General features: G+C 39.5%; 1 protein-coding gene across 15 annotated transcripts in view; it reads left to right on the top strand.

Moving 5' to 3' along the window:
• The window catches only part of LMNTD1 (lamin tail domain containing 1), a 458,342-nt gene that overhangs the window by 307,825 nt on the left and 126,058 nt on the right, over nt 1-24,459 (top strand). For 12 of the 15 annotated variants that reach the window (XR_010835782.1, XM_067008917.1, XM_067008919.1 and 9 more), the window contains one exon: nt 21,911-21,990. The exons of the other annotated variants lie outside the window; for them this stretch is intronic. Coding sequence is in view for 1 of the 12 variants with exons in the window: in XM_067008920.1 (XP_066865021.1) it covers nt 21,983-21,990 (8 nt within the window). In the remaining 11 variants the exon portion in view is untranslated. The remainder of the gene's footprint in view (nt 1-21,910; nt 21,991-24,459) is intronic. 15 annotated transcript variants of the gene reach the window in all.

The following is a 24,459-nucleotide window of genomic DNA, read 5'->3' as shown; positions in this document are numbered from 1 at the left end:
CGGATGAAGCTGGATGATCAATTTCACTCATTCACCAGGTGTCCGATGAACTGCTACTAGGTGTTAAGCACTATGCTAGGTGCTGTGGATACAGCGACAGAACATCTGCTTTCATGAAGCTTATAGCCTGGCCATCTTCGTACTTTACTAACCAAAGTATGATCCTAAAATTCATTTAGAGTTATCTTTAGATGATTTTAGCAGTTGATTTGGTCTTGGAGTCAATTATTAAATTACACTGACAAATATTCAAGTTAATGTCAAGTGATTTTACTAAGAACAGAGCAAATCCTTGGCTTTCTAGTCAACCTTGGCTTCTCTGATTCGACTTCTGGCCCTTCCTGAAGGTCTCATCACAAGGAGAAAGGAGAGTTGATAAAATCACTCCCACTGGGATCTTTCTAGAGACTTAACATGTTGCTCCAGCCTCTTAGAGCATTTCCTTTTTAAGAGAGAAAATTCTTAACCCAAAGCAATGGTACTGCAAGTATCAAATTCTTTTATCTGCCCCTCAGAACTCTCTTCTTTCCTTGAAGTCAGTGATTCTCAGCCCCAGCTGCACATTAAAATGACCTGGGGAATGATTCTAAAAACACTGTTGCCTGAGCCCCCAATCAAGACCAATTAAATCAAAATTCCCAAGGGTACAGCCTGGGACTTGGAATTTTCGAAGAGCTCCCCTGGTAACCCTAATAGGCAGGTGTGGTTGAAATCAATCAAAATGTCCTTCTCAAGGAAAATCTTGCAGTTAGCGAATGCATAAACAACCACAGAGGGACAAACAGGAGATTGAAAAGGCAGTTCTTAAATCGTGATGGTATTCAGCTATAAAAGTTAAGATTGGGGAAGTGATTGAGAGAGCAGGCTCTGGAGTCAGACTAGGCAAGCGTGTGTCAGTGATGCACACACTAGCTGTGTGGGCGTGTACCTCAATCCCTTGACCTGTAAAATGGGGGCAAGAAAAATACCTACGTCTCATAGGACCATTATGAATAGAAATATTTAGAACAGTGTCTGTCCATTACCATTATATCCTTCCAGGACTGCTTCAAATTTCACCTACTCTGTAAAACTTCCTTTGAATCACTCAGAAAGAGTAAATAAATCACTTGCTTCTCTGGCCTCACACTTTCTCCACCGAGACTAATATTATTTAGCTATTTATCACTTGGCATTGCAGTTGATGTTCTTCCTGTCTATCTCCCTCTTATGATAGTTTTCTGTCAAGTCTGAGGAAGTGTTTCGCACTAGGGAAGATTACTCTATCACCAAAGAGATAAACATCGATCCTTATTTTACTGGTTTTTTAAATCACTTTTCTTATTTTAACTCTCTGAGAAAGGAGAAGCCACCAGAAGAGTTCTGCAAGCTACCACCACCACCTGCATCCATGCCGATACACCCACCTTCCCTCTGTTGCCACGGATACATGACCCACTCTCCTGGTAAAGGCCACCCCCGCCACTGGTCCATGAGGTCTCTACGTTCTTGTCTTGTCTACTGAGATACCTGCCCTCTAGGCTTGACCAATATCAGTGAAGTGTCTGGTGTTTCTGGTGACTCTAAGAGGCGGATGGTCCTCAAGATTGCCCAGGGACACTGGAGTTCTATAGAATTCACTTCTTACCTAGGTGTTCTCATTAAAAATAAAGGAAAATCCTATACCCAGAAGGCCTCAACTTTAATATTAACAATAATGTTAATATTAATTTGGGGCCATTATCCATCCATTAACATTAATGTTAATATTAAAGTTAATAGTAATATTAATAACAGCAAGGGAAAAAGCAAGTCTCAGCCAGAACTTGTGGGTCTTTACCAGAATGTGTAAGTTACTGGGCAAGTTATTTAACTTCCCTGAGCCTCAGTTCCCTCTTTTGTAAAGCAAATCATTGTAAAGATTCAATGATACAGAGCTTAGCACAAATGTCTGGCACACAGTAAGTGCTCAATAAATATTGACTATTGTTCATCCAAGTCTTTCCTTGAATATTTCTTTCTTAGAGAGCCCTTCCCTAACCACACTGTCTAAAATAGTATCAGTCATCTCTCTCTTTTAACCTGACTTACTTATCTTCTTCACAGAACTTATCACTACCTAACATTATGAGCGTGTGTGTGTGTGTGTGTGTGCGCGTGTGTGTGTGTTAGCGACTTCAGGTAGAGATGATTAATTATAGGGAATGACATGATTTTCAGGCAATTTATTCATTTATTTTAACAAGAAACATTTGAGTTTCTCCTAAAAATGCTAATTTTGCTGTGTTTCTATCAAATGCCATGGCGTTTTTCTTATTTCTGCAGTTAGCAGTGGAAAGAAAAGCTCTACCTCATTGAACACACACAAAAACCTTTGAATAGGTCCAATTATGTTAAAGGCTAAAATGGTAAAGCACGTTTAATAGGCATGCTCTACTCCTGAACTGAAGTTTTGCTGTTTCAAAGAAAATATCTTTGACTGATAAACATTTACTCTTTAATCTACCACATACAATAAAGGGAAAGTGGCCAAAATGGTGAGCAAAGGAAACTTAAATTTATAAAGAACCATTTAAATAAGAAATCAAGTTGGCACCAAATGCGTCCCATTCTAATCTCATGTTTGATGGAAAGCTCTTGTTCTCTCAGGACCGAGGATTAGGATTCAGCACCGAAAATGTTTGCATTTTACTTAACTTACCTGCCCATGTGAAATAATTTCATGGCCAATATGAAGTTAAGTTGGCTTATCAAACCACTTGCCTGGGAGATAGAGTCAAAGAAATGTTTTGGAAGTGCTCATGGCTCTTTGTGTGTGTGAGAGACAGACAGACCGAGATGGACAGGAAGACACAGAAAGAGAGGCGGGAAAGGCAGTGCTTTATTTCTAAATCATATTTTAAGAGGTTTTTCCATTAAATTTTTGTCCTGTAAGGTAATATGCTGTAAATGTCCTCAGGTGGAATACTTGAATACTAGTGCTAAACCATTATGTCTGAGCAAACCATGGATAGGATATACTTAACTGTCTCAACTCACTTACATAGTCAAGGATTCTGCAGTGTACTTGCTATCCCTCCCTCCCCTTTCACTTCACTCCTTCTTTTCACTGCCTGTGCTCGGGTGTCCCCATGCTAAACAAAGCCAGCAACGCCCTCCCACCCTCACCAAAATGATCAAACCTCTTCCTTCAATCTTGTTAATCTTCTCCTTCACTTGAATGGCAGTGTTCTTTAATTCATTTATCTTTGTGGTCTCCTCTTCCTTGTGACCTACCCATATCCTAACATCTTATATAATTTCTGTCTGATACCCCACTAAAATTGTCCTTTAATAATATGTATTCTTAATCACCAAATGCAATAGCTTCTCCTCAGTTTTTATTCTCCTTGGGTTCCCTGGCATTTGATGATTAAAAAAACTTGACAGAGTTTCAGATGTAGAAAACTAACTTATGGTTACCAGGGGGTAAAGGAGGGGAGGGATAAATTGGGAGATTGGGATTGACATGTACACACTACTATATATAAAATAGATGACTAATAAGAACGTACTGTAGAGCACAGGGATCTCTACTCAATACTCTGTAATGGCCTATATGGGAAAAGAATCTAAAAAAGAGTGGATGTATGTATAACAGATTCACTTTGCTGTACACCTGAAACTAGCACAACATTGTAAATCAACTCTACTCCAATAAAAATGTAAAAACAAACAAAAACTTGACCCCTCCCTTAACACTCCTACCCTGGATTATAGGAGTGCTCTCCACTCTCCTTCTCTGCTTCTTCTGACTCCTGTAAACCCCTAAAAGTAGGTGTTTCTCAAGGTTCTCTTCTCTCTTTAAAGACTTTGCTTTGAGGGTCTTACCCACTTCCACAGGTTCAACTGTTGAAGGAAGATGGCTCCCCAATTGTCCTTCATTCTTAGCCTCTGCTGCCCCCTCAAACTTCGTATGTCCAAAACCAAGCCCAACATTTTCCCCTGAAGTTGTGCCTTGAGACTTTCTCCTTATATCTGATTAATGAGACCACTCTTTTCCCAGTCCAAATTAAAAGACTTCTGTGGCTTCTCCTTCCCCCATCTAATGAGATGTCAAGCGCCATGGTGTCTATTTCCCTATACCCCTCCCATCACTCACTGTCTGCTTTATCACCACTCTAACTCAGCCTCTCATCGCCTTTTTCCTGGGCCATTACCTTAATTTCCTAATAATATGCCCCCCCACCTCCATTCTCTCTTTTTTTAATGCAACTGTAACCACGGACAGCTGTAAGCCTGTGCTCAGAAGCCTTCAATGGCCTTGCATTGCCTACTAAACTAAATATAAATGAAGGGGGCCTTAGTCTGCATCAGTTACATTAGGATGTCTATGAAAAGAGAAAGAGGGTTAGAAGACTGCTCCACTGCACATTAATATCAGCGGAATTGTGTCCTATGGAAGTGTTTCACCTAAAGGGGGATATAAGAAACACTGAGTTTGGACTTCCCTGGTGGTGCAGTGGTTGAGAGTCTGCCTGCCGATGCAGGGGACACGGGTTTGTATCCCCGTCTGGGAAGATCCCACATTTCGCGGAGCGGCTGGGCCTGTGAGCCGTGGCCGCTGAGCCTGCGAGTCCGGAGCCTGTGCTCCGCAACGGGAGAGGCCACAACAGTGAGAGGCCCGCGTACCGCAAAAAAAAAAAAAAGAAACACTGAGTTTAATCAGAATACAGTGACCAGGATGGGGAATGATCAATGACCATATCATATAACAAGTGGTTTAAAAAAATGGAGATATTTTGGCCATAAGGACCACAGCTGGAAAAAAAAAAAAAGATGACTTTGGAAATGGACTTTGTTCTGTGTGGTCATAAGAGGTAGAACTTGAACAAATAAGTTGGAGCCATAAGAAAAATGGTTTAGGCTCAATATAAAGAGAAAATAGAACCAAACAAAGTTGGGACAGGAACTCTCAAGAGGTAGCAGATTCTGTTATCAGAGGTCGTTATTTAAACTAGATGCATTTGTGAGAATGTTATAGAGTTGACTCAAGAATATAATTCTTTTCAGTCAGTCAGTTGTTTGTTTGTATAGCTCTTTCTTAGTCTAGCAGGCAAGACCAGCCCACTTTTCCACCTTTCTCTCTCAATTTCCATACATATCTATGCTATTTCCTAGCTGTAATTTCCTTGACTTACAGTTTCTCCTGTCAAAATTTTACTCATTTTTTAAGGGCCAAATTTTTTTTTTATTGAAGCTTAGTTGATTTACAATGCTGTGTGAATTACTGCTGTACAGCAGTGACTCAGTTTTACACATAGAGACATTCTTTTTAATATTCTTTTCTACTATGGTTTATCACAGGATATTGAATACAGTTCCTATGCTATACAGTAGGACCTTGTTGTTTATCTATCCTATATTTAATAGTTTACATCTGCTCATCCCACACTCTCAGTCCTCCCCCCCCAATCCCCCTTCCCTTTGGCAACCACAAGTCTGTCCTCTATGTCTGTGAGTCTGTTTCTGTTTCGTAGATAGGTTCATTTGTGCCATATTTTAGATTCCACATATAAGTGATATCATACGGTATTTCTCTTTCTGACTTACTTCACTTAGTATGATCATCTCTAGCTGCATCCATGTTGCTGCACATGGCATTGTTTCATTCTTTTTTATGGCTGAGTAGTATTCCATTGTCTATATTATATGTACCACATCTTCTTTCTCCATTCATTGATGGACATTTAGGTTGTTTCCATGTTTTGGCTATTGTGAATTGTGCTGCTATGAACATAGGGGTTCATGTGTCTTTTTGAATTATAGTTTTGTCCAGGTATATGCCCAAGAGTGGGATTGCTCAATCATATGATAATTCTATTTTTAATTTTCTGAGGAAGCTCCACACTGTTTTCCATAGTGCCTGCATCAACTTACATTCCCACCAACGGTGTAGGAGTGTTCCCTTTTCTCCACACCCTCTCCAGCATTTATTGTTTGTAGATTTTTTGATGATGGCCATTCTGACCAGTGTGAGGTGGTACCTCATTGTAGTTTTGATTTGCATTTCTCTAATAATTAGTGATGTTGAGCATCTCTTCATGTGCCTACTGGCCATCCGTATGTCTTTTTTGGAGAAATGTCTATTAAGGTCTTCCTCCCATTTTTTGATTGCATTGTTTGTTTTTTTGTTGTTGAGTTGTATGAGCTGTTTGTGTATTTTGGAGATTAAGCCCTTGTCTGTCGCATCATTTGCAAATATTTTCTCCCATTCCATAGTTTGTCTTTTCACTTTTTTTATGGTTTCCTTTGCTATGCAAAAGCTTGTAAGTTTGATTAGGTCTCAAGGGCCAAATCTTATGTTACCTTTTTAAAGAAAATTTCTCTCCTCCCTTCTCAGACCCCACCATGAATTTTTAAGTTGTTCTTCCACTCTAAAACTTCAGTGCTTCATGTATCCATCTTGAGGCATTTAATATTCTTGCTCATGTTATTGGTGTGTATTTCTCCTTTTGCCTAATAGGATGTCAACTTCATGGGACAAGAATTACCTTTATGTCCTCTATAGGACCTGGTATAATAAAATTCCTTTCTTAATCGTTCAGCATACATTTCTTTTTCTTTAGAATTAAAAGACTATACTAAATCAACTCTAAAGAGCCTTCCAACCTAAAAAAGAAAAGGCTATGAATCTGGTTCTAGAACTTATTTAATAATGAATGTACAAAGACCTCCTTGTGCCCATATTGACTATGAGTGCAAAGAGTCATATATGCTGATGTCACACTGGTGTTGTAAGAAAGTTTTTAAAATCTGATTTTGAAAAGTAGGTGACTTTATTTTTTAAGAACTTTTGCAACATTCCTATTGAAATATACAAAATATGTTCCTGATAGAATTTTGAACATTAAAAGAATTGCACATCTGGTTATATTTTTATGAAATTAAGTGACACTAAACCAGCACTCCACAAAGTTAAAGGTTGTATAATTAAGAACATCCGTAAGGTAAACAGTGAACTCTGGCAAGACTTAAGAAAGGGAACATCTTATTGTGATATATCAGAAATTTTTATCACTCATCTATCTCTACCATTTCTTCCTGCTCTTTATAGCAGTACAGAACATTTCCATTGTTGCCGATTTCTGCTTGGCAAATTGCTGCCAAGAGTCCAGATGTTTCTCAGTGTGCATTTATAGAAACTTGTGCCGTCCGAATTTCAGAAGAAGGGCTCTAAGACTAGGTTAGATAAAACAAGGAAAAAAACAAAACAAAACTCAGAGCAACTTAGAAAACTAAGCCTGAATTTTTTGTTTGTTTCAACTATTTCCCCCCTTTCCTCTTCCCATCTGTGTTCGGTTCTCGATGACTCAGATTAGTGGGGCTAAAAGCCAAATTTGTTGAAAGTCATGACCTCCACCTCCAGGAAAATCCAAGTATATGGGAGTCTAGTGGGATGGTTTGATCAGGTCAGGTCAGAAGTGTCTTTTACTTTTGGTCCTTCTTAGGAAAGAATCTTTGGAATCTTTTGACTGTTAGTCATTAAAAGCCCCTTTGAAAAAGCTTGAGAGAAAACTCTTATATGCGGGTCTGAGGCAAATGTGATGCTACAAAGAAGAAGTCCTGCAACTCCCTAACCACGTGGGCACCTCAGGAATGAACAAAACTCAGTGATTTTCCTCAAGGCACAGCTTATGCTTTCTGCTGCTGGCCCCTCTATCCTCTGACTTCCCCTCCTTCTCAGCCTAAACAAGAGAAAGTCATAATGATATGGTCCAAAAACAATCAGCAAGAAGGTTGCGAGTATTTTTCTTTTCACCTGGATGCATGCTCTTAAGAAAGAAAAGTTCAGGGGCTTCCCTGGTGGCGCAGTGCTTGAGAATCTGCCTGCCAATGCAGGGGACACGGGTTTGAGCTCTGGTCTGGGAAGATCCCACATGCCACGGAGCAACTGGGCCCGTGAGCCACAGCTGCTGAGCCTGCGCGTCTGGAGCCTGTGCTCCGCAACAAGAGAGGCCGCGACAGTGAGAGGCCCGCGCACCGCGATGAAGAGTGGCCCCCACTCGCCGCAACTAGAGAAAGCCCTCGTGCAGAAATGAAGACCCAACACAGCCAAATAAATAAATTAATTTAAAAAAAAAAAGAAAGAAAGAAAGAAAAGTTCAGGATTAACAAGCTGCAACCAGAGTCATGCTGCCCAATTACAAGTCAGATTTCATACTTTTCTGATGAATTGATGAAGAGGCTAAAATATACTAAAATTTCATATGGCCCCCCCTTCCTGCTTTTTCTGGTATTATTAATTAATTAAAATAAATTTCTAGATATAAAAGGAGCATAGTTAAAAATAATCAAACTTTCTGACATTACCTAAAATATGCTTTCTAACATTATGGCATAGGCATTAAAGGGTTGACAGACCGTTCAGAAAAGAATTAACTTGGTTTTCGGCAAGAGTAGAACATGAGGACTGAGGATTAAGTATTGATTTTCTTTTCTTATAAACGTGTACCTTGTGTTTCAAAAGCATTAGCTTTGTTTTGCAGGAGAATTGAATCTTCTCTATGATTTCTCTGTAGTAACGTGGGTAGGATAATGGTGGCTGTTTGGGGCTCGGCCTTGGTGTAAAACACTTCTGCCAGTGCAGAGACTTATAGGGTAAGTGGATGCCGGGTATCTGCACACTGAACAACTGCTGTATGCAGTCTACACTCTCTTAAGTCTAATTGGTAGACTAGAAAGCATTTTTTATAATTATTCCATGTGGAATAGTCTTGCCATAAAGATTTTAAACCTCAGAATCCCTGCCTGGAAACTTGTCTGGTATCTAGAACATCAAAGCAATAATTAGACTCTTTATTCTTAATGTAAACAATTTATAAAATGAAAGATGAAGCATAATCAAAAAAGCTTATGTAAAGTATATGTAATTTAAAAATAAGTAAAATGAGGACTTCCCTGGTGGCGCAGTGATTAAGAATCCGTCTGCCAATGCAGGGGACATGGGTTTGAGCCCTAGTCTGGGAAGATCCCACATGCTGCAGAGCAACTAAACCCATGTGCTACAACTACTGAGCCTGCGCTCTAGAGCCCACGAGCCACAGCTACTGAGCCCGTGAGCCACAACAACTGAAGCCTGCGTGCCTAGAGCCCGTGCACCACAACAAGAGAAGCCACCGCAATGAGAAGCCCGTACACCGCAACAAAGAATAGCCCCCACTCGCTGCAACTAGAGAAAAGCCCGCGCGCAGCAACGAAGATCCAGTGCAGCCAAAAATTATTTAATTAATTTTAAAAAAAATAAGTAAAATGAATGAACTTATATCTACCACCCAGCTTGAGAAATAGAACAAATAGAGCATTAACAATGTCTTGAAGTCACCTGTGTGTCCATCCCCAATCCCAGCCCCCAGTAGGCACCATCAAACATTACCCTGAGTTTTGTGTTTATCAGTTCCTTGCTTTTCTTTGCAATTTTACCACTTATGTATGTATCTCAAACATGTGTGTAATTTTGTGAGTTTTAAATTTTATATAAAAGAAATCATACTTTTTTCCTGGTGACTTGTTTTCCTTAACATGTTTATGAGATTCATTCATGTGGATGTGTGTAGCTCCAGTTAATCTATTTCTGACAGTTATATAAATAGAAATGTTATTCTTTCTCCTATTTTCTTTTTTTGCGGTACGCGGGCCTCTCACTGCTGGGGCCTCTCCCATTGAGGAGCACAGGCTCCGGACGCGCAGGCTCAGCCGCCATGGCTCACGGGCCCAGCCGCTCCGCGGCATGTGGGATCTTCCCGAACCGGGATACAAACCCGTGTCCCCTGCATCGGCAGGCAGACTCTCAACCACTGCGCCACCAGGGAAGCCCTCTTTCTCCTATTGACCAACATTTGGATTATTTCCAAAATTTTGCTGTTATAAATGATGTTGCTATTAACAGCCTTACATATGTATCTTGGACAGTAATTGCCAGGTTGTAGGGTATAATTGTCTTAGCTTTGCTAGATAATGCCCAGGTGTTTTTTAATTTGGTTTCCAGCAGCTTATAAGAGTTTCTGTTCTTCCATAGCCTCACCAAGACTTGATATTGTCATACTTTTTTTTTTTTTTGTGGTACGCGGGCCTCTCACTGTTGTGGCCTCTCCCATTGCAGAGCACAGGCTCCGGACGCACAGGCTCAGCGGCCATGGCTCACGGGCCCAGCCACTCCGCGGCATGTGGGATCCTCCCGGACCGGGGCACGAACCCGCGTCCCCTGCATCGGCAGGCGGACTCTCAACCACTGCGCCACCAGGGAAGCCCCTGTCATACTTTTAAATCACATTTGGTGGGTCTCAAATGGTATCTCACTGTATTTTTAATTTATATTTCCCTGATTACTAATGGTGTTAAGCATATTTTTAAAGTTTAATGACCACTCAGTTCTGATTTTTTGCCCATTTTTCTGTTGGAATGTTTCATTTTTATTTATTGACATGCAGACCTTCCTTTTAAACTGTGGAATGTAGTATACAAACAAAACTACACAAAACATCTATGTAAAATTTAATTTAAAATTTCAAGGAAATATTCATGTAAGTACAACCTATGTCAAGAAATAAACATTTCCAGTATATGTAGGGAGGGGATCAAGATGGTGGATGTGGAGGATGCTGAGCTTGCTTCCCCCAATGCACACATCAAATTTACACCTACGTGTGGAGCAGTTCTCACTGAAAACAAACTGGAGACTGGAAGAAAGATTCTTCTACAGCCAAGGCTGTAAAGAAAGATTCACACAGAGTTGGGTAAGAAAGGAGGAGAAGCAATCAGGTCAGGGCCTGCACCCCTAGGAGGAGGCACAGAAGAGGTGGGGAATTACACAAGATCAGAGGTCCTCCCTAGGAACTGAGGGATTCAAAACACGTATTGGGCACCCCAGCCCTGGGATCCAACACCAGGAAAATGAGTCCCCTTTGCTGGTTTAAAAAACAGTGGGACTTACAGAAGGGCTGTAAGAAACCCAGGCTCCATTTGTGAAGAGTGGTCACACACTTGCTTATTGCCTGGAGCAAGGTGGGAGAAGCAGATTGAAACTGCCCAGGGCTCTGGCCAGCAACCCACCCCCACCCCCAGTGCATGCCCCAGCCCCTCTAGCTTCAGTGCATGTCCTCACTAGGGTGAAGTCTGCCATGCCAAGGAGAGTGAACATGTGGAGGGAAGAGAGACAGCTCGGACCCAGTACTGCATCTGAATGGGGTGAGGGCAGCCATTGCTGGTGTTCTTGGGGGAAGTGGATCTGGAGCAGTCTGGATCTCAGACTGGCATTCCAGGACCATACCAGCACGTACCCTGGCCCACACTGGGTACCCACTCTTACCCCACTTCCTTTAGCACTGTTCCCCTCTGGGGTGAAGGTACCATTGCCAGGAGGTGGAGCGTGCACACCTGGAACAAAACCAGCTCAGACAAGAACATCAGGGCTTCTGATCCAGCACCTTGGAACCCAACCCCAGCCCAGAGAGGGTGGTGACAGCCACTGAGGATAGGGGAGACCCCAGGTCACACATGGCTCTAGCTCTAGCCTCTCCATCTTCAGCCCCATCTCCCACCAAGGTGGGAGCTGCTAGTACACCCTGGGGAAAGATGTGACCCAAGCTCACTTTAGATCCAGCTCTCCACCAAAGCCACTGGGGACATGCAGACTGCATAGGGATGCTTCCACACAAAGAAACCCCTTCAAGACCTGGATAGATGACTGTTTAACCCAACAGAGACAAAGAAAGCTAAACAAAATGAGAAGTTGGAGGAATTCATTTCAAATGAAAGGACAAGAAAAACCCCTGAAAAAAATAACTAAGAAAACAAAGATAAATAATTTACCAGATAAAGTGTTCAAAGCATTAGTAATAAGAATGCTAACTGAACTTGGGAAAAGAATAGATAAACACAGTGAGAATTTTAACAAGGAACTAGAAAATATTAAAAAGAACCAGTCAGAGCTGAAGAATACAATAACTGAAATGAAAAAGAAGGAATTAACAGCAGACTAAGTGATACAAAGAATGCATAAGTGATCTGGAAGATAGACTAGTGGAAATCACTGAAACAGAAAAGCAAAAAGAAAAAAATAATTTTTAAATGAAGATGGTTTAAGGGACCTCTGGGACAATATCAAGTGTACTAACATTCACATTATAGAGATCTCAGACGAAGAGAGAGAGAAAAGAGTGGAAAATATATTTGATGAAATTATGGCTGAAAACTTCCCATACCTGAAGAAGGAAACAGATATTATCCAGGTACAAGAATCACAGAGAGTCCCAAACAAGATGAACCCCAAGAGACCTGCGCCAACATGTCATAAGTAAAATAGCAAAAGTTATTAAAGAGATAATTCTAAAGGCAGCAAGGTAAAAACAAAGAGTCACATACAAGGGAACCACCATAATGCTATCAGCTGATTTTTCTACAGAAACACTGCAGGCCAGAAGGGAGTGGTATGATACATTTAAAGTCCTGAAAGAGAAAACCTACATCCTAGGGTACATTAGCCAGCAAGGGTATCATTCAGAATTGAAGGAGAGATAAGAAACTTCTCAGACAAGCAAGAACTAAACGAATTCAACAAAACTACACCACCCTACAAGAAGTAAAGTGAAAATGAAAAGCCTACAATAAGGAGTAAGATTTTATAGGAAAGGAAAAATCCCACTAGCAAAGCAAATATACAGTAAAGGTTGTGTATCAACCACTTAAATAAGCTAGTATGAAGATTAAAAGGCAAAATAGAACTAAAAATAGAACTACCATATGACCCAGCAATCCCACTACTGGGCATATACCATGAGAAAAACATAATTCCAAAAGAGTCATGTACCACATTGTTCATTGCAGCACTGTTTACAATAGCCAGGACATGGAAGCAACCTAAGTGTCCATCAACAGATGAATGGATAAAAAAAGATGTGGCACACATATACAATGGAATATTAGTCAGCCATAAAAAGAAACGAAATTGAGTTATTTGTAGTGAGGTGTATGGACCTAGAGTCTGTCATACAGAGTTAAGTAAGTCAGAAAGAGAAAAACAAATACCATATGCTAACACATATATATGGAATCTAAAAAAAAACAAAAATGGTTCTGATGAACCTAGGGACAGGACATGAATTAAAGACACAGATGTAGAAAATGGACTTGAGGACACAGGGAGGGGGAAGGGTAAGCTGGGACAAAGTGAGAGAGTAGCATTGACATATATACACTACCAAATGTAAAATAGCTAGCTAGTGGGAAGCAGCTGCATAGTACAGGGAGATCAGCTCCATGCTTTGTGACCACCTAGAGGGGTGGGATAGGGAGGGTGGTAGGGAGATGCAAGAGGGAGGGTATATGGAGATATATGTATACATATAGCTGATTCACTTTGTTATACAACACAAACTAACACAACATTGTAAAGCAATTATACTCCAATAAAGATGTTTAAAAAAAAAGAAAACCATTAAGCAATAAGGGAAGAAACTAAAAGAAGAAGAAAAGAACAAATAAAAACTACAAAAACAACAGAAAACAAGTAGTAAAATGGAAATAAGTACTTACCTATCAACATTCATTTTAAATGTCAATGAAATAAATGCTCCAACCAAGAGACATAGGGTGGCTGACTGGATTAAAGAAAAAACAAGACCCATCTGTATGCTGCTTACAAGAGACTTACTTCAGAGCTAAAGACACACACAGACTGAAAGTGAGGGGATGGAAAACGATATTTCCTGCAAACAGATACAACAAGTTTAGCTGTGGTAGCAAAACTCACATCAGACAAAGTAGACTTTAAAATCAAGTCTGTCACAAAAGACAAAGAAGGGCATTACATAATGAGAAAGGAATCAGTACAAGACGACAATATAACATTCTTAACATATATATACCTAATATAGGAGCACCTAAATATTAACAGACATAAAAGGAGAAATTGCCAAAAATACATACATATTGACAAATAATTACCATATAGTTTAAGGGCAATAATAGAAGCAGAAACAAGGTGAAAGTCTCGTAGAGGAGAGAGTGATTAACTCAGAATTCAGAGTCTTAGAGGAAGGTATCACAGAAGAAGGAAGTGTCCAAACTGGTTTTTAAATGATGAGTAGAAAATTTCCAACCAGAGGAAACAGGCTGGGCAAAAGCCTGGAGGTTACAATGAGTTCAGTGATTCATTATTGCTGGAGCTTTAAGCACAAAGGGGAAGCATGAAGAGAGATGAGGCTCCAGACAAAGTCCAAGGTCAGATCACAAAAGGTACCCTATGGCTTATCAAGGAGTTTGAACTTTATTCTACAAGCAGTAGGAGGCCCTTTAAATATGGGGACATGATCAAATCTATGTTTCAGGAATATTACCTTCAAGCTGTTGTGGAATTTAGGTTGCTAGCTGTATAGTGGGTACTAGGGTTGGCTTGATTGATAGTAACCCAAAATAACACTACTTTAAAAAACTATGTCCACAGATCCAGTTCAAGGCTAATAGGGCATCAAAGTCCCCATGGTGTCAAAGACTCAGCCTCTTTTTATATTGTTGCTCTCATGTGTGGCCCCAATCTAATGTCTAAGATGGTAGTATCCACAATACAGGCAGCAAACTTAAGTAGGGACACAGTAAAAGAGGGCAAACTGTGCCCACCAACTGCCTTCTTAAGAAGATTCCCAGAAACTGCCATGTGACTCTTCTACTTACCTCCCATTGGCCAGAGCTTTGTCACATGGTCACACCCAGCTTCAAGGTAAGCAGGGAAGTGTAGCAGAAAAAAACAGAAATGCAGGCAACTGGCACTTTTTGCCACTGAGAAATAAGACACTGGAAGCAAGGGGTGGGGGTGGCAATAAAGAGACTACTGCAGTATTGCAGTGAGAAATAATAAGGACTGTGTTTGTGAAGATGCAGAGTGAAGGCAAGATCTGAGAGCTGTTTGGGAAGCAGATAGTTTAAGAGTTGGTGATCTAGTGAATGGTGTGATGGCTCTTGGTTTCTGGCTTGAGTGACTGAGTAGTTAGAAGTATCACCATGGGGAATTTTCATCATCATAAAACAGATAGAAGGAAAAAAACAAAATGAGAAACAAAAAGCAAAACAGTTTGGATTTGACTTAAAAGCAAAAGGGGAGCTACAAGTATCCAAATAACATAGGATGCTGGGCATTTCCTTCTATTCAAGACAGTGGGATAGGAAAACTTCCAGACCTAACTGACACAAGTACTGAGGGCAAGTGAGTTCATCCTCTGGACCTTAATTTTCTCATCTGTAAAATAAGAAAGTTTCACTAGATAACGTCTAAGTTCTCATCAGCTGTAACACTATTTGATTCACTAATCAAACCAATTACCTGTGCTAAATATCAGGATGAAGTACACAACCTTTCATCACTCCAGTCCATGCATTCCTTGACAATGGAGAAAAGTAATTGAGGCAATATCTTAAAGTTCAAGTAAACACAATTTCCTGTGTAATTGTTTCACACCTCTTTTCAACCTGGCTGTTGGAAACCTAGTTTGGTGCAGTCTGGTGGTATTAAACTTTGGCAACTTTACAAAATCTCTCATTAAGGTGGAGGTGGTTTTGCAAATTTCATTTCAAGATCACTTTAAAAGGTTTTACTTGGGGGAAAATGATTACTTTTCCTATTATGTACATAAGTCTACATGTGGTAGCTGAAAATATCTCCCTTGAGTTAAGAAGTATTTTCCCTTTTGGTTGGTCAAGTACACATTGTTCCACCTACTACAAAGGATTAAAATGACTTGTTTCATCACAGAGCAAAGTAATGGCCACAGCATGTTATTTTTGGCAGAAAGAATACTTTGTAATTGCTAATTTCCTATATCCAAATTCAGCTGAAGATTGCAGCCTGAATCTAAGGTACTTTGCAAGTCTTAACAAGCAGAACCCAAGGACGCTACCAGGCTTTGTAAAATGCCAGTGAATCTAGACTAGCAGGGAGTTTGCTAAGGATGAGCCCTTAGAAAGGAATGTTCAAACCCAAGACCCCAGATGCCTTATGGAGATTTGAAAGAGTCTTCAGGACACAACTAGTAGACTCAGATGTTTGCTTTGGCCAGTGTCTCTCTTCTCATCTTCATTGTGTTCTGTGCCTACAGGCAGCTGTCCTCAAGGTCAGACTCTTTTTTAAAAAATCAGCAACTTAAATGAGAACCAGTAGTGTTTTCAGCAGGTATAATCCATTTTACTTGGAAAGTGTTTCAACTACTATTTCTTTTGATACAAAAAAGTTTGGAAATCTGATATAAATATAATATTTTTGAACTCATCTCTTAGCACCAAATTTACATTCCTCGGCCGAAGAAAAATATCCTTTACTGAATAAGTATTAGATCTCAGTCTACAGTGAAAACACACATTTTCTAAGTGGCCAAAAGAAAACAAATGCTAATAAAACTATGATGATATAATCAACTTTGAAGCCACAGTTTTATATCCCTCTGGTTCCCAAATAATCTTCAACCCTGTCAGTTGTATTTTTTAATTAATTATTTTTTGTACTTGAAAAACAGACCTTAAAATGCAAATGTCTTTACTCATGATCAAAGCATTACATTTAGGCCCATTTTCAGGATATGGGACCTGGAGTTCGGGGTTACAGCTGATACCACCGAAATACTGCACACCTGATTAGGTTTATAAAATATCTTGAATTATGTAAAATCTGTGAATTCTCAAAATCCCAAACACTGTGTAGGACTTTTGCCAACCAAAAACTTGAGATGTGTGTAAGAGCCACTGTGCTATTTGGCAAAAAGAACAGGCTCGTGTAACCACTGAGCAATACTTTGAAAAGGGGAAAGACCTCATAATGAGACAGCAGAAGAGACTCTAAGACTGCCAACAAAAAGAAAGCTGCATTTAAAAGAAAATACCAAGAGTCCTACTTAAATTACGGGTTCACTGCAACAGGTGATTCACATTCTCCAAGCCCACTTTGTATAATATGTGGTGACCCGCTATCCAATGAAGCCATGAAACATTTAAAACTGCTTTGCCACATGGAGACCAAGCACCCTGCATTAAAAGACAAGCCTTTGGGGCTTCCCTGGTGGCGCAGTGGTTGAGAGTCCGCCTGCCGATGCACGGGACGCGGGTTCATGCCCCGGTCTGGGAGGATCCCACGTGCCGCGGAGCGGCTGCGCCCGTGAGCCATGGCCACTGCGCCTGCGCGTCCGGAGCCTGTGCTCCTCAAGGGGAGAGGCCGCAGCAGTGAGAGGCCCACGTACCGCAAAAAAAAGGTAAGTTTAGGGGCTTCCCTGGTGGTGCAGTGGTTGAGAGTCCGCCTGCCAATGCAGGGGACACGGGTTCGTTCCCCGGTCCGGGAAGATCCCACATGCCGCGGAGCGGCTGGGCCCGTGAGCCATGGCCGCTGAGCCTGCGCGTCCGGAGCGTGTGCTCCGCAGCGGGAGAGGCCACAACAGTGAGAGGCCCGCGTACCGCAAAAAAAAAAAAGAAAAAAAAGCTCTTAAAAAAAAAAAAAAAAAAAGACAGGGCTTCCCTGGTGGCACAGTGGTTGAGAGTCCGCCTGCCGATGCAGGGGACACGGGTTCGTGCCCCGGTCCGGGAAGATTCCACATGCCGCGGGGCCCGTGAGCCATGGCCGCTGATGCCTGCGCGTCTGGAGCCTGTGCTCCGCAATGGGAGAGGCCACATCAGTGAGAGGCCCCGCGTACCGCAAAAAAAACCCAAACAAACAAACAAAAAACTCAGTGACAAATTGGAGCAAGGGGATTAAAAAGGGTAAAAATAAATCTATGTTCCTATATTAACTAAAGATATTTTAAAATATTTTGTTATACTATTAAATAACATATTATGTAACATAAAGTTTTTCAGGTATGGAATTAGTATGCATTTCAAAGACAGCATTTCAAAGTATCTTCTAACTCTGAAATTCCATAATTAACCAGTACTAAAAAATAATTATGTAAATCAAATACAGATATGCTTTCCCACATAACTGTGCTTGTAGAATATTGATGCAGTCTTAATTAAATACCAGATTTAGGTTACTGTATGTAAGAAAAAATTGTTTCAGCTATGTGGTCTTATGAGAAGTAATTTTCTACTTCCAGAAATCATTTACTGAGAACCAATGAACTTTTAATTTTCTTGCCTAGTGAGATCTCATTTTGAGCATTCCACCTTTCTCTTGAGAGACTGGATGTGTGTGTGTGTGTGTGTGTGTGTGTGTGTGTGTTTAATGAATTCACTGGTTCATCCACAAGCCAAAAAATTTAAATGGGTCACCGATTTGGGGCAACTCAGCTACCTATTATTTCTTGTATGCATAAAATAAGACTGGTATTTTTAAAAAAAGGAACTTGTATTTCAACCTACATGGATCAGATAAAGAAAGGCTCTCCCTGCCTGTCCCATGACCCAATGCCAAGGAAAAAAAAAAGTTTAAATAGTTCTAACTTCTAAATAGCCTATCCGGAGAGCAAGGCTTCTGCCTTTGGATCATGCTGCAGTTTCTTTAAAGCAGTATGTGCACAGCACGTTAGAGGAGGACTTGTTGAAACTGCAGATGCTTGAGCCTCATCTCAGACCTTCTGAAAGGGATCTCTAATGCTGGGGCGGGAATCTGCTCCCCTAGTTAACTAACTATGTTCAAATCTGAACATTACTGCATGAGGACCTAATGAGCATTGCTTGAGGATTCTAAATCAATATGTAGAAAATATTCCCTTAACATATCAGGCATATGTTTTGTGCTAGGCACTAGGCACTGTTAAGAGCACTGGGTATACAGTTGTTATTATATTTATTGTTATTATTATTGTTATATAGCAGCTTTATTCAGAGGTCATTTATATACAATACAATTCAACCATTTAAAGTGTGCTATTTAACGGTTTTCAGTATATTCAGAGTTGTGCAACCATCCCAACAAATAATTTTAGAACATTGTAATCATTCTCAAAAGAATCTCCATACCCTTTAGCTATAACCCCTCACCTCCCCAGCCCAAGGCAAACACTAATCTAGCTTCTGTCTCTATGGATATGCGGTAAACATTTGTGTACAAGTTTTTGTGTTGACATATGCTCTTAGGTTCTTACATAGAGTGGAATTGCTGGGTCAAATTGCACTCTGTGTTTAACTTTTGGAGCAACTGCCAAACTGTTTTCCAAAGTAGCTGCACCATTTTACATTCCTACCAGCAATGTTTAAGGATCCTGATTTCTCTACATTCTCACCAACACTTCTTATTATCTGTCTTTCTGATAATAATCATTCTAATATGTATGAAGTGGTATTGATTTGAATTTCCATAATGACTCTGTCAAGCATCACTTCATGTGCTTATTGGCCATTTGTATATATTCTTTGGGGAAATGCCTATTCAGATCCTTTGCCGGTTTTTTAAATTGAGTTATTTATCTTTTTGTTATTGAGTTGTAAGTATTCTTCCATATAGTCTAGATAGTCCCTTATCAGATATATGATTTGCAAATATTTCCTACCATTCTATGGATTTTTTCATTTTCTTGATAATGTCCTTTATTACACAAAAGTTTTTAATTTTGATGAATTCCAATTTATTTTTTCTTTTGTTGCTCATGCTTTTGGTGTCATATCTTATCATCTGTTTCCAAATCTGAAGTCATGGAGATTTACTCCTGTATTTTCTTCTAAGAGTATTATAGTTTCAGCTCTTAACATTTAGATTTTTGATCATTTGAACTAATTTTTGTATATGGTTTGAAGTAGGAATCCAACTTTATTCCACTGCATGTGAATGTCCAGTTGTCCCAGCACCATTGGTTGAAAAGATTATTCTTTCCCTCATTGAATAGTTTTAGCACCCTGTAAAAAGTCAATTGACCATAGATATGAGAGTGTATTTCTGGATTCTCAATTCTATTCCACCGATCTATATACCCATTCTTATGCCAGTACCATACTGCCTTGACTATGGTGGCTTTATAGTAAGTTTTAAAATCAGGAAGTGTGAGTCCTTCAACTTTGTTCCTCTTTTAAAAGATATTTTGGCTATTCTGGGCCCCTTGAATTTCCACATGAATTTTAGGTCAGCATGTCAATTTCTACAAAGAAGCTAGGTAGGATTCTGATAGGGATTATGCTAAATTTGTAGATCATTTAGGGGAGTATAGCCATCTTAACGATGTTAAGCCTTCCAATCTATAAACATAAGATGTCTTTCTATTTATTGAGATCTTATTTAATTTCTTTCAACAATTTTTTATAGTTTTCTAATGCTATTGTAAATGGAATTTTTCTTAATTTTATTTTTAATTGCTCATACAAGTATATAGAAATAAAATTGACTTTTGCATATTGATTTGTGTTGTTCAACCTTGCTGAACTTCTTTATTCTAATAGCTTTTTAGCAGATTCTTTAGTATTTTCCATATATAATATCATGTCATTTGCTAATAGAGATAGTTTTACTTCTTCATTTCCAGTTTGGATGCCTTTTATTTCTTTTGCTTGCCTGATTGCCCTGGACAGTACTTCTAGTACAGTGTTGAATAGGCAAGAGTGGACGTCCTTCTTTTATGGAGATCTGACCTTAGGGGGAAAGTTTTCAGTTTTCCCCATTAAGTATGACTTAAAAACAAAAAACACAAACAAATATAAAAAGAGTCTTACCCTTATGGAGTTTACAGTCTAATAGAGGAAACAGATAAGAATCAAGTATTTGCAAACTCTCTCCTTTTGGGCTTTTGTGGAGGTTTCATTACATATGCATGATTGATTAAATCATTGGCCATTGGAGATTGAACTCAATCTCCAGCCCCTACCACATACCCAGAGGTCTGAGAGGTGGGAATGAAAGTTCCAACCTGCTAATCACACAGATGGCTCCCCTGGCAACCAGCCCCCATCCTTAGGTGAGGGTCCAAAAGGCACCTCATTAACATAACAAAAGACATATTGATCACTATCATAACTTAGGCAATTCCAAGGGTTTTAGGAGTCAGTTCTGATTATACTGCTGAGAAATGACCATATAGCTGGTGTTATGTACTAGGGGTAAATTAAAGGCCCAAGACAGCTTTCTCTTTGTCAAAACAGGAACTACTATTTTTTTGTCCCTAAAGCATCTGGTTTTAAAACATATGAATTCATCTCCAATGGAGGCATCTCTTTTGCTGATGAAATATGAATAGCAACTAGGCAGTACAGTTGGTTAGTCAGTTGTCAAGATTGGTAATGTAATGACAGTTATTTTATTTCTCTGACCCTCTGAACCTATTAGGACTAAGAAGGATCATTCTGAGACAAAGAAAATTTGAATACCTCTAAGTCACAAAATTTAGTAGAAAACAAAAATTTCCCCAAATGTATCACTCTTTTGATTAAATTCTATTATTCTAGGCATCTACTTCTAACATGGAAAATTGACAGATAGGAATAATTGATATTAAAAGGCATTAAATCTAGGTTAGAAAATGTATTGACTTTTATTTTCCCCTGACCTCTTTCTCTCTCTTGAAGGAGTGGTCTTCTATAATTTAATCCTAATTCAGGACCCTTCCATAGTTACTAAGATTTACTTTTAAGTCTTCAGATAATGCTACATTTATATACAGCATCTTTTTCAGCTCTGAATTTGGAGAAATTCCAAAGTCTATGTATATCTGTAGATTCCCAAGAGGTAAACCACAAAGTCAAAGGAGCTTAGTTCAAAGAATAAGGAGGGCAAGTAACCTGAGGCCTCTGTGCCAACAATATCCACTACTTTGGCCAAAATTTCTCAATTATAGGACCTACGTTGGGGCAGGGAGAAGGAGCAAGGATCCTAAGAAATTTTTCAGAATTATGCAGATTTTTCTATAGTTTATACCTGTTTCTTGCTGAAGCTGATAATGAGATTATTCTTAATTATAGAATCTTTTAAGTAAGTGATTGTTGTGATTTTTTATAGGTTCCTGAGCAATATTGTCATTTGGAGGCAGGCCTCCCTAAAGTGAATTATGTCTTTGTGTGCGATCTACTGATGAACAGGTATGAAAATAACAGCTGATTTAAGTTAATTGTTAAATTGTAGAATGATAAGTTTGAAAGTAAACTTTGCACATTAACTTGATGATCTTCTGTTGATACAGATATATAGACTGGGCTATTTAGATCTGAATAAATTATGAAGCAGATGGTACTTAAAGGTGAAGGGAGGAAGCCACCAAGTTTTTTGGCCACTCTAGCATCCTTATTAAGTCTTGAAAAACATGGAGCTAACATATAATCTCCTTTTTCTCAGTAAGGAAACATTTCATATTTGTTGGCTACAGGGCCCATGATGCCAGGGTTTTTATATCTTCACATGGACAAGGAGGGATAAAAGTAGGGTAGCAAAAGAGATCGGGGGAAATACAAGTAAACACATTATCCAACCTAGATTTAATCCTTTTTAATAGCAGTTATTCCTATCTGTCAATTTTCCATGTTAGAAGTAGATGCCTAGGATAATAGAATTTAATCAAAAGAGTTTGGAACAATTTTCTACTAAACTTTGTGACTTAGAGGTATTCAACATTTCTTTGTCTCAGAATCACCCTTCCTAGTTCTTATAGGTTCAGAGGTCAGAGAAATAAAATAACTATGATTACATTACAAACCTTGACAGTTGACTTACCAACTGCATTACCTAGTGGCTCTTCATATTTCATCAGCAAAAGAGATGCCTTCATTGGAAATGAATTCAGATGTTTCAAAACCAGATTCTTTAGGGATAAAAAAAAATAGTTCCTGTTTTGACAAAGAGGAGGCCGTCTTTGGCCTTTAATTTACCCCTAGTACATAACACCAGCCATATGATTATTTCTCAGCAGCATAATCAGAACTGGCTCAGTAACAGGCACGTTGTCCATCGTGATAGCTTCTGTACAGCTTCTCTGGGATGCTACCAGGGAAACTGTGCCTCATATGCCTTTTCTTGCTCTTTTTCTGGTTGGAGAGGTTGGTATTCAAAATAGAAAATTTATCTACTAACTTCAATTAGTTCCAAGGAGACCAAAGTTCACTATTCATGCAGGATTATATCCCATGTCCTTAAATACATGATCTCACTTAGTTCTTATAACAACTTTGTAAAGGGGTTATCTATTTTCTGTTTTTGAAGAAGAGGAAATAGATCTCGGTTAAGTAGCTAACCAAAGTCACATAGTTTTTGAGAGACAGCTCTCAATTCAATTTGAGGTTTGGCTGATTCCAAAGGCCAGGCTTTTCCAACCTAGTTTCAAGAAGGAAAAGTCCTGAGAGTACCCAAACCACTTGTTGTATCTGGCCCCCGAACATATCAAATCCATAGTGTAGCTCCCATCATAAAAGAGGTTGATGATCATTTGGGTATAAATCAGGCAGGCTTCATCGTTATTAAGATAAAAGTAGGGTTTCCCTGGTGGCGCAGTGGTTGAGAGTCCGCCTGCCGATGCAGGGGACGCGGGTTCGTGCCCCGGTCCGGGAAGATCCCGCGTGCCGCGGAGCGGCTGGGCCCGTGAGCCATGGCCGCTGAGCCTGTGCGTCCGGAGCCTGTGCTCCGCAACAGGAGAGGCCACGGCAGTGAGAGGCCCTCGTACCGCAAAAAAAAAAAAAAAAAAAAAAAAAAAAGTTAAAAGTAATTTTTTAGATAAAAGTAATCTATTTTTCAACGAATTACTATAAACACTGATTGTCTACATATTATTAATCTCACCAAGCATACAGGGCACATCTGTGGTATTATGCCAATCCCTGGAGATATGAGGATAAATAAGAAAGCCCATACCCTTTATCTCACAGTGTCATGATAGAGATAGATCTGAAATAATGTCTATAATCAGGAGTGTCATTCAAGATGTTTACTAACTCTACTGAAAAAGCACCAAGTAATCAGAACAGACACTGGCTATCTATAGCTAGTATGGCTGAACTGCATACTTATTGCCTATCAGCTTTGCCTTTAATAATGTAATTGATACTCAAATAGAGAAATGTGGAGCATAGATGGAGAGGGATGGAGGGCAGGGATGAAGGTGGTCATGTACAACTACAAATGATCTGAACCTTGAAGGATAAGTGGGAGTTTCCATTGGACGAAAGAGGACAGGGCATTTTAGGCAGAGGAAACAACTATAATAAACAAAGGCTGCATATGAGGTATCTAAAACAGTGACATTTATAGAATCAGAATGGAATAGTGGTTGCCAGGGTGGGGGAGAGGGGGATGGGGAGTTACTAATCAATAAGCATAAAGTTTCAGTTAAACAAAATGGGTGTGTTCTCAAGATCTGCTGTACAACATTGTAGCTATACGTCAACAATTGTTGACTCTATTGTACACTTAATTTGTTAAGAAGGTAGATCTCATGTTACGTGTTATCACAATAAAATAAAATTAAATATAAATAAATAAACAAGCAAACAAACCAAGGATGGGCAGCACTGAAAAATATCCAGTAACCTGCTGTGGTTAGATTATTGGGCTTGTGGGGGTAA

The sequence above is a fragment of the Kogia breviceps genome, chromosome 12, assembly GCF_026419965.1.
Source record: "Kogia breviceps isolate mKogBre1 chromosome 12, mKogBre1 haplotype 1, whole genome shotgun sequence".
NCBI lineage: Eukaryota > Metazoa > Chordata > Mammalia > Artiodactyla > Physeteridae > Kogia > Kogia breviceps.
Note: the sequence above shows the minus strand (reverse complement) of the source record. Positions and strands in the feature narration are given on the sequence as shown.